The 10906-nt window shown below is 51.1% G+C and overlaps 3 protein-coding genes across 3 annotated transcripts; 2 read left to right on the top strand and 1 right to left on the bottom strand. All coding sequences in view use genetic code 12, as the record gives it.

Annotated features, from left to right (window-relative positions):
• Positions 1–169: 169 nt before the first annotated feature.
• On the bottom strand, positions 170–2593 carry DIURU_004708 (uncharacterized protein; the record flags this gene model as incomplete). Its single annotated transcript, XM_034157611.1, has 1 exon — positions 170–2593. One exon carries the CDS (start codon positions 2591–2593, stop codon positions 170–172), a length of 2424 nt encoding a protein of 807 aa, XP_034010545.1.
• A 3075-nt stretch (positions 2594–5668) lies between these two features.
• DIURU_004709 (SH3 domain-containing protein) lies at positions 5669–7096 on the top strand (the record flags this gene model as incomplete). The annotated part of the gene is made up of 1 exon (XM_034157612.1): positions 5669–7096. The coding sequence occupies one exon, from the start codon at positions 5669–5671 to the stop codon at positions 7094–7096; it is 1428 nt and encodes a 475-aa protein (XP_034010546.1).
• A 1656-nt stretch (positions 7097–8752) lies between these two features.
• DIURU_004710 (uncharacterized protein) lies at positions 8753–10060 on the top strand (the record flags this gene model as incomplete). The annotated part of the gene is made up of 1 exon (XM_034157614.1): positions 8753–10060. One exon carries the CDS (start codon positions 8753–8755, stop codon positions 10058–10060), a length of 1308 nt encoding a protein of 435 aa, XP_034010547.1.
• Between the last annotated feature and the right edge of the window lie 846 nt (positions 10061–10906).

Consider the following 10906-nt stretch of genomic DNA (forward strand, 5'->3'; position numbering starts at 1 on the left):
CTTTTCGTGGTAAGCTATGAAAATTAGGCGTCCAGGTTTTCGTAAATTAGTGGGTTAAATTTACTATGCACAATAGAGAAGCCGAGTCAGAGTAACTCATACTTAGTAATCTAGTTTGATTTATTAGTTACATATTCTTACAGCCAGATAACCTCCCGCAGCTCGCATATTAACCGATTTTAAGCATGACTCGATCGTTCTGTCGCAAAAACTCTTGGAGATTGAAATTGATACGGTCAATTATCTCAAATGTCTGCGCATCAGGCAAGCGAATGTAAAGATGATTGAAAGGGACACGCTGCTTGATCAACAGTTTGAATTCATCTAAAGATGTTATAGCTCCTTTGTCAATTTTCAAAGCAATAATCTCGTTTTGATCGTTAACCACCTTGCACTTGATATACAAGTGGCGGTTACCACTTCCAGGAGTAGTGCCAGGAGTAGTTCCAGGAGTCGAGGCAAGCTGCAGGTTCTGATGCACAGGCAGCAGCAGCAGCAGCAGCAGCGTTGTCGTCAGCGTCAGACTTACACTCATATTCTTGAGTTTTCCCACCACGGGATTAACCGCGTTGGCATTAGGACTAAAGGGATTATTCAGTCCAAACTGTCCGGTAGCTCCCGCGGAGTTAATCACCGGTGACATATTGCCGTTGCTTTGTCCCCGAGGTTGGATTCTACCTCCGGTGTAGGGTTGCGATTGGGGACGCTGACCAGACAGAGTGAATGCTGAATTCTGAGGAAGCGGCGTCGAGTATGCTTGAGCGGCACCGCGAGACAGCGATTGTGCCTGAATTAGGTTTTGCGGCTGGGGCCGGTTCTGGGATGCAGGGTTAGGATACAGCGTTAAAGGGTCTATCGAATGCGGGTCATCAAGCTTCCGTTGTGACGGATAGCCTTGGGAAGGTGCTTGTGGTGGAGTTTGGAAAAACTGATTTTGCCCCGGTGGTTGGCTTGCTTGACTGGGAGGATTCCGGTGAGGCTTGAGTGGTTGGATGGGGGAGTCACTTTCAAGCGGATGGAATCGTGGTGCCAGTTGTGAAGGGGGCGTAGCCGTAGTTTTGCCTTGACCAGTATAGGGGTTATAGCTTTGATGAGGATCAGGAGAAAACACCAGACCTTCATTTTGGCTGGCTGGAAAGTACTGAGTGGCCTCAGGCGGGTGGCCGTGTACTTGAGGGTATACTTGCTGTTGCCCTTGAACGTGTTGTTCTCCAGGCCCTTGGTGATGGTGTTGCCCCTGGGCTTGCGGTATCTGAGGGGAATAATCTTCATCTTGATGAGGAAGAGGTGCCTGGGGCGGCGCTTGAGGATGTGCCTGGGGATACGGCAGTTGGTTGGGGAACGGAGGAGGGTTGGTCTGTTGGTTGGGCAATGGCGGAGGGTTGGCCTGTTGGCTGGGCAACTTAGGGCTTTTGGTAGGCCCTGCACTAGCAACTGGAGCAGGGTATGGCCCCAGCTGTTTCGATCGACTACCGCTGGTCAGCCTAGTGGTGCGGTTTCTCTCCAAAGTTGGGGGTGTAGGGTCGGGGTAATCTGTTCCCTGCGAAGGCGGATAGTTAGGCGGGGGCATGGCGCCGCCACCTTTACTTTTGGACCTCAGAAGCGCCAGGTCCAGACGGGTTGGAGTTGCTGATTGGGTGTACTGGGCGGCCTGCTGGTAATGGTTGTAGATATTCTTCAGCTTGGTTCGCTGAGGAGGTGCAGAATCCAGAGGGTTTTGCAGCTGGTACCGCTTAAGCAAGTCGGTGCTGCCAGGAAGCACTTTCTCGTTGATAACATCGTTTTCGAACGGCGTATCATCCTTCAGTTCAGTGAACCCAGGGCGGTTATCCGAGCTGGTGTTGATCCAATGACACAAAGCGTGGCTCATTTGGTAGTACTTATTCAGAATGAGCTTGTTGATGTAGCCATTAAGATCCTGGCACCGTTTCAACAAAAGGGGGATATCCTCATCCAGCGCCAGCTCAGCACCCAGTGGTATGGGTTCGGGAAGCTTAGGAAGGGCTATCGAGGCGTTCTTCCCACCGGCAATCTCCTCGGCGTGCTGCTGAAGACCCAATAAAGCAATGTGGAGGTTGTAAAAGTCTTGGTAGTAGCGGGCCAGGTACATCCTAATGCCATCGCTATACTCGACATCAAGACGGTACCATATACGCTGGTTGTAGAATAAGCAATTGGCGACACTGGCCAGCACGGGTATCGGGGCGTTGTTGACAGTCACTGGCGACTGGCCTTTTGTCTGGACATTGATGTAGTTGATATCACTGAGTATATCCTCTGGTACTTCATGGTTCAGCTGGGCCTGAAGCCAAGGGAGGGTAATGGGATGAACGACATCGTTGACGGCAATGTCGACGTAGGACGCGGGAACAAGTCCTGGGGTGCGTACTTTGTCGATGAACTTGACCAAAAGCCATCCGTCGCCAGGGCGGTCGAGGAGCTTGAGGATGTCACCTTTGGTCACCAGCAATTCGGCTTCTCCCTCGGCGACGAACAGGTATTTGGCGACGACGATAATGTTACCCCGCAACAGCCCCAGCACCGTGTGGTTCAGCTGAGGAGTCAGGATCTTCCCTCGGAGCGTCGTCGACATGGGGCGGTGGTGCTAGCCGTTTGGTGGGGAGGGGAGTAAACAGGGGGTGCGGCGGCACAGTACTGGGGTAGACAGTAGAAATTGGAGGCGCCACGGGTCACGGCGAGACAACAACGACGAGGTGGTTTGGCTCAGGGGCACAGCGTCGCAAAGGAGATTCGAGATAGGTACTTGGCAACGACCCCGGGGAACCGTAAGTAAATTTTCCTTTGCGCGGAGCGATTGATGTCGGGGAGTAAATTGGTGTGCGTCTCCCAAACCGCGCGCGGCCGTGTTTTCAGGGTTTTACGCGTGTCTTTCCTACAGGCTGATTCGAGGCGACTGAGAGATAAGGGGGTGTGTGGCTTTCCACCACACGAGTATTTTGCAAGGGACAGGGGCGGCTTTTGGAAGGGGTCGTTGTTTGAGTGACGAAATCTCGGGGCCCGCTGTGTTTTGCGCTCTGGGGTACGCGTACGTCGTCCCCTGCGGCGTGGCGTTTCACAATAATCAGCCTTCTCGCGGCTGGCAGGTCAGTGTTTTTTTTTCCTCTCGATTTGCCTGGGGTAGATTTTTTAGTCGCACCAAGAACCTTAACTAAGACGGATCGCCACCGGTTTAGGAAAGTCGGTGCCTGTGATCGAAGAAAAAGCAGTGTTTTGACCCCTGGTGATGGTAATGATGTAGACAATCGCGGAAAGATGATGTGCTGGTAAAGTGTTAGAGGCTGGAAGATAGAGGCGGTAGGCGGTGACCCGAAGGTTGAACATGGTACTGGAATGAAATACCATGCGTATCGACACGTTGAAACATTCTAGGGAATGCAGTACGAGCCCTGCCCTGAAAATTTCGAGGAGAGTCATCGGCGTGAACACCATGAACACTGGAATTAAAGAGGAAATGTACCCATCAAGCGAACCACTACTCACCACAAAATACGATGAGGTAGATTATAAGACGGGGGATTTGTAAGAATGGTTGCGTTTCTCTACGTTCGGCCATTTGTGCGGTGTATTCATCGACATCGTAATGCCAGTCCCCATCGCTGGTAATCCGAACGCTTAGAAAATCTCAATCTACCTCATCTCTTTTTTATATATTGCTGGTCCTGCATATATCTGTCACGTGTTAGATATTTGGTGAGACAGGAAGTTAGGGTCCAAAACATGGCGACAACTCAAGGTATAGAAACAATTTAATCAGCAATTGCTTCATGGGTTTCATAATTATTGCAAAGGGTATTTCAAACAAATCTCCCAGCTTGCAGTGAATCGATTTCACCGTAGAATTTTGAAAGATGGCTACAAATGGGCAAAGACGACAGTAAGCCCTAAGCATTTTCTCAGCTCGTCTATACCATCAATTTATAATGAGTTGGTGCTTCCTGATTTGCATCACACATTGCTAAAGAAGACATCAAGAGCTTATGACTGAATCTCTGAACTAATGAGGAATTTTCCCGGGGATGAGTTCAGCATAAGTAGGTATTGGTGGGCATACCACCGCAGCGGCTGCTGCTGCTAGAATTGATCCAAACTCAGTAGCAACGTCAGAGCAGTGTCAGCGAATGACCTACCATTGGTAGCATTAAGAAATGATGTCATGACAGCACACAACATATGGAATGGGAGCCGTTCAAGTCATGAACTCAACTCTAACGTAACAAAGGAACTCAATAGTTCCACGTCGTTGGTAACAACAATCATCGGCGTTGTCCTCTATAAGTGCAGCATGCTTTTGCATGCTCCATGCTGATCCCTACCAAAGCCGCGCGCGACGGCAATTTCCCGCCACATTCAAAGCTTAACTGAAATTGAAGTACTACCTGAATTAAAGGACCTTGTGACCCTAATATCATCAACTTGAAAAGCACCGTCATATGCCACTCACTACTAAAATTCTATCACTGTCTTAGACATGCGTCATCGCGGCGCTCTGCAAATTCTCGGTCCCTCTGTTGTTGTGGCATGGCTGCTGCTGTTCATATAATCCTAATTCGTCGTAAGTTATTGCGACGACCGAGGCCCAACGGTGCTGTTTACCGTGCCCCATTTATCCAATTATAGTATAACCCCTATGAGAGAATTGTCGCCCGGCGCCAGCGTCTGCCCTGCCACCGGCGGTTGCCCCACCAACGGGCCGCTCGCGTCGCTGCCCCTATGTACTGAAGCAGCTAAACTGGCCACTGAGAGCGGCGGTGAGATACTCATCGTGACGTCACCGTGCCGGAACCTCATCCCCTGCCCGCAGACCACAGGCGGCCCGCTGTCTCGTTCACCACATTGCGCGCGTGTGATTGTTAGCACCTGCGCACTGACTGCCAACCCCCCTTCCACCGCCCACTGCCCTGGCCGACGATGGGGGTTGGCAAACGACGACAGGTTTCCCATCAGACCAATTCGCCGGTTGCCACTCGGGGCCCCTAGTATCGAACGATGTACGATGTAGGGGTCCCAAACTTAATTTGGCTTTTGTAGCCCCCAAGGGGCCGGTGGAGGCGATCGCAGCAGGACCAGGATTCGCAACCCGCCACCCCTCGGGTAAATTGCCCCGCCTGCTTGCTCCAATAACCTGATGAGCCTACTGCCAACAATCAAACGGCATTCTTCATAACCAACAGCTGGTAATCCCACTGCTAGTCGTCTAACTTTCGTCCCCCTATTAGTGTCGGACGACCTGACACTAAACGCGTCTGGTGCCGTGCCCCTCCCCCTCGAAGCGCGTCCCGTCGTTCAGTAGTGCCAGGCCTGCCATACCGATTCAAGGACAACGCCGCCTCCAGGCGCGCGTTTTTTTTCGCACCCGCCGCCCAAATTCGGAGGATATTTTTTCGACGCGGCGCACTTTGTGTTTTTTTTTTCTCTCCCGCCGCGATATATACACCTCGCCGTCTCGATCAACGAACAACCCATTATATCCTCTCGGAGTGCCATTACTCCTTCCATGAGCACCGGATTGTTTCGCCTGCGCCCGCTACGCCGGGGGCGCAACTTGAAGCAGCTCACCATCCTGGCGCCCCTCCCCCGCCGGGGCAGCAGTGGCTCCTACCTGGCGCCGTCCCCCATCGTCGAAGCCACGCGCCATGTTGTCCTCGCCATGATGTACTCGTTCACGGGTCAGCTGAAGGGCGAACTCACCTGTCCCAAGGGCACCTACCTCAAGTTCATCCTGCGGGTGGGGCTGGGGTGGCTCGAGGTGGAAACAGTGGCGGCGCCGATCTGCCGCGGCTTCGTGCCAGCGCTGTACGTGCTGATCGTCGTCAACAACGCCGTTGATCCGATCACGCTCGAATGGCTTCAGGCCATGCCTCATCCTGTCGCCGAATCTGCCGACACTTCCGACACTTCCGACACCTTTGCCAACATGTCTGCCAACACCTCGGCTGACATTTCTGCCAACAGCACTGACAACACTGACGCGTGCTCGGTGGCGCTGCTGGAGCTTTTTGACTTTGAAAACGTCTACCCTGAAACGGTGAAGGTCGACAAGTTGGTGAAGGGCGCCGACGGGCTCGAGTTCTGCTTCTGTTTGTCAATGCACCGCCACGATACCCTCTACATCAGCAAGCTGGTCGCCGAATTCGTGGCGTTAGACCACAGCTGGAACCAAGGGGCAGTCATGTTTGGCCTGGCGCTGGGCATCGACGTCTCCGTGAAGCCGGTGCCGCCGTCGTTCCCTCAACTCCCGACGGCCCACGACACCGCCAGCTTATTCCACTACTGCCAGCAGGTGAACCACTACTGGCACGAAGTGCTCAAAATGACGCAATTGAAGCGGTCGCAACAGCTTGCTCACTTTATTGGGTCGGCAATGCAAGTAGTGTGCCGTGAAGGCAAAGTTATGAGTGATGCTGACATTACTCGCACCCTTTTCGGTGATGATGTCGATGTGGTTTTGCGGATGGCGGCGCTGGCGCTGGCTGTCCACACTCCCATCGAGCTGTCGTTTGATCTGGACGATTCCGACACTTACCGCCACTACTCGCTGGGGCTGGACCTGTTGTTCCTGCGACTCGTCAAGTCACAGACGGTGCCCACGACGCCGGTGACTTCCCACAACCAACACCAAGAATTCCCTGATACCCCCAATACCCCTCCCATGGACACTGACGTCAAGCGGGTGGTCACGCCCGAGGCGGCATCGAAATCGCCATTGCAACCTGCTCAAGAAGCAGAAGCTGCGCCAGCACCGGCGGGCCCGCCGCCCGGCCCACCTCGCCGGCAACTGAAGCGAGGCGTCGAACCGCTGGAGTATCTCAAGATCAAGATCCACATCCAGAACGAAGAAGATGACGTGATCGTACTTAAGATCAAGCGTACCAATTTGATTCTGGTGGTGTACTTGAAGAAACTTGTGTCGCACAAGATCTACAAGGATTACTCGTTGATCGACCACTATGCCTTGACCCCAGTTGGCCAAGACCCTCTTGACGACGACGGCTTGCTTGCCTGGCTTAAGACCCAGCAGAAAGCCGTGCTTAACTTGCAGCGTCTTCGCCGCAAAAATGATGCCTCCGATAAATAGTTAACGCTGTATAGTATGGTGATGGGTGTACTCCCTCATCAAATGTGAACAATGACCAAGTAAACATTTGTAGTTCTTTGTAACACCCGACGGAAATGGTCTTACCGATGAGAGTAACGTCAGACTACATCTTTCTTCTGACAAATTACGACCTGACCTAGATCACGAGGAGAGGCAAAAGACTCTCATCTAATTTTGAATGGAGGACAAAGTGACATGATGCGAGAGACAATCGTTGCTCTGCTATGTCTGACACCATTAACGGTGTTCAATTCTTATGAGGTGGTGCAATGCTTCTTTAACCAGTGCATAACGATTGAGCTCACGTAAAATCACTCTAGTCGATCTCAAATTGCTTTAGTTGATTTCAATCACTCCTGCTACCATACAAAAAGAAAGCCGTCGTTGAATCACTCTCAGGTAAAGTATCAACAGAAGCTAACTACGATGACATAACCCTGGATGCTTCAACAACAGTGGACATGACTCAGAAATTGATACTGTAAATCATGATATGCTGATTGGAGAAAACTATCTATCCAAAGTAATACAATGAAAATTGTGGCTTCAATCCTCTGGCATGGTTACTAACTGGTGCTGTGCAGTCGATGGACTTTTGGATCGGTTAGGTTGTGACTAATAGACGCATCTTGACAGCAAGTAGCTCGTTTGGGTTAAGGACAATGTGAAATAAAGATTACCTTATCATCAGGTTGCCATTGCCGCGAGATTACGATGCTTGGCTACCTCGATGATGTCCCCACCAATCCAAATTGGGAGAAGCAATTATCGTGACGGACATTCGGAGTTTGCAACTACAGGGTGGTTTCCTAGTATTCGTAGTCAATATTCTGTGAGTTTTACTTGTGGGATGACAAACCCCCATTCACTATCAAATATCATCAATATTCAACCTACAGATTTTTGACATGGATCTACTGTTGAAGCATTTGGTATTTGTAACTAGGAGAGGGTAGAATGGGAGTGGGCGTTAGTGGGGCGTCATCAGCTGTAGTGGAAGCTTGCAGGGGGTGTCTGGAAGCTGTGGGTGTATCGTTTCCAGCATATTTTGTGCCTAGTGAGAATTGAGAAACTACCCCACACACAGGTAGGGGGGGGCGTTGGGCAATTGTCTGTCACCTGAGGCCGCAGGCCATCCCATCACGTTTCGGTGCCTGCCGTTGCTATTTCCGCCGGAAGTTGCAGGCGAACGTGGTGTCCCACCCCCCGAAATCATGCTCGTCTGAGCGATCGACGCACACACACAGCGTGAGAACACCGCGTGAAGACGTACACCCACAAGCCGCGCAAAGGTGAAACATTATATGAATTCACTCGTATAATCTACACTTCAGTAGTAGCTGTTATAGGGACCCTGGATGGCTGCCGATGCATCGTTGGGTCCGACAATCGAGGCGCCGGGCCTATTGTGATATTGCCGAATCCATCGGCGGGTCTTCCCAATCGGGGAGGGTTATTGCTGTGGCGGCCAGATTAGGTTTGCAGGTGCGATGCATGTATTCTGATGGCAGCGGCGAGGGGATTACCTGTGCGGCAGGTGCTGCCTATTTGCAGACACAGACATGAGGGCCATCGGCTAAAAGTATTAATATCGTGGCGAAGCACCCCCCGGCGGGATATTCCAGTGTGTGTGCCATGAATATCAACCGGCAGTCGTGCTATTGCACCAAGCCGTTGACGCCACTAACGTCCCATTCTAATGATGACAAAGACGACCCCATCGACACCAAAGCCATTGGCATCGAGGTGATCGGCGGCGATACCGATGGCAAGTCGCTGCTGTTCATCAAGCGATTGTCCCACCGGTTTCTGAAGCGAGTTTCAACTGATGAGCATAACCATACCTCCCATCGGCGAACTCATCTGCAGCCGCTGGTTGACTTACGACGTCGCTCCCACCAGGGCACTTCGTACAATTGTCAGCTTGACCGAGGCCGGGAACTGGGTAACATGCTGCAGGTCCAATCCCATGAGCCTCGCCGGCGACTGATGCTCGGGAGGTTTGTGGTCCTGGCGCTGGCTAAGGCTCTGGTACGACTGTCGACCGTTTCTGCCTCCACGTCGGAACCCCGTTCGAAACTGCCTGAATCCCATCATCTGCCCCCGCTGCTGCCGCTGCTGAAAGCGCTGCTGAAAGCACTGCTGCCTCTCTTGGACCGGCACCTGTTTGAGCTGGTGTCCCTGGTATCGCTGAGTGGTCACCAGGAAGATCACACCCCCAATTCCAAAGCAGCCAACGCGACGATGGCCACAATCTCAATTTCGACATTGGGAGAAGGTGACGCACTTGAAAACCTTGTGCCACCACCACGAAACCCACAAAGATTGTTGAAACGTCAATCACTCGCGCCACCAAGGGACGAGTCGTTCTATTTATGGCTGAGGTCGCTGCTTCCTCCACCAGAAACCTCTCTGCCAAAACTACTTCCACCCCAGAAAGCCGTCAATGATAAGAGATTCGCCATTGTCGATGACTCTATCATCATAGCGAATGATCCTACCGCGGGACCGGAAGCTAATGATGATATGGAAGACGAAACTGCGGATGAACTCTCACCGTCGGACTTTCTCAAAATCAAACTTTTTGTCTACGATCGAAGCCCCAGAATCTACCGGATCAAAGTGGCTCGGGAGCGAATTCATGACCGCTACGATCTCCAGATGGCTATATTTATCCGCTTGATGGAAAAACGGCTGCTGTATCTCGAGTTGGATCGCCTTAAACTTTCCATATTCTTCAGAAACCCCAAATTGCCCCAAGTGGTCTTCAAGGACCCCGATGAACCTGACGACCAGTGCGAGTTATTGAAAATATGGCGAGACGAGTTGGTGATGGACTACGTCCGTGTCAAAGAGCGGATAAATGTTCGTGTCACTCAGCAACCGAAATACATGCCGCCCCTTCCCGTGGAAGCATTGGCCCAGGTCGCCTCGACTGCTTGAAATGTGCGGGCGCTGCCAAGTACCGAGATCTCTGTTAAATGTAAATAAACCACTCATATGAATGATTATGTTCTACTACATTTAAGTAGAAAACCACCTGATAGAAAGGTCGAGAGACGTACAGCCATACCCCTATGATTTATCAATTTTGCTTTCTCCAGTGATGGCATCGAATCTGGCTTGATATTGTAGACCCCACGTCATAATACTTCTGTACCTCCGATTACACCTTCTGCGTTTGTTCGTTTGCAGCCCTCTCCCTCCTTCCATTTCGGTACTATATCTTACCGCATTCGCACACATGTCAACTAATCTGGAAGACTACTCTTTCAAAGAAATTAGGAATGGCTTGAACTGTATATGATAGAGTTTGGCTTGTTGGTTTCTCTTTGTTTCATCATAGGGAGCTCAATCCTCGGTAACGTAGACTATTTTCGATATTGCCGACAAGCGTATATTTGATGGAGGCATTTCGGGAGCTCTATCAGTCAATCAATCAGACTATAGCAAGGAAACCATTGAGGCTCGATGCACTACGGGAATGATATTGTAAATCAAGGCCAAGATGGAACACATATCGAGACTGCATCGAAGCAACCATACCCGATATATGTGGACACACTATTTCAGTCTTAGCATGAAATGCGGGTGGCTGACATGATAATCATGCTCCGGAGACCTTAGAAACATAGTTCATGGCATTGTTGCGTGATTACTTCGGGTAATAAGCGAACATGCACGTGACCTGGGATGCTATGTAAACGCGAAAATTTCGAATTTATCTGTTGTATAATATCCGAAGCTCACTAATAAAACACTTGTGTTCTTTTCTAATCAAATCAGTCA

The sequence above is a fragment of the Diutina rugosa genome (genome assembly GCF_008704595.1).
Source record: "Diutina rugosa strain CBS 613 chromosome Unknown scaffold41_size130375, whole genome shotgun sequence".
Classification (NCBI taxonomy): domain Eukaryota; kingdom Fungi; phylum Ascomycota; class Pichiomycetes; order Serinales; family Debaryomycetaceae; genus Diutina; species Diutina rugosa.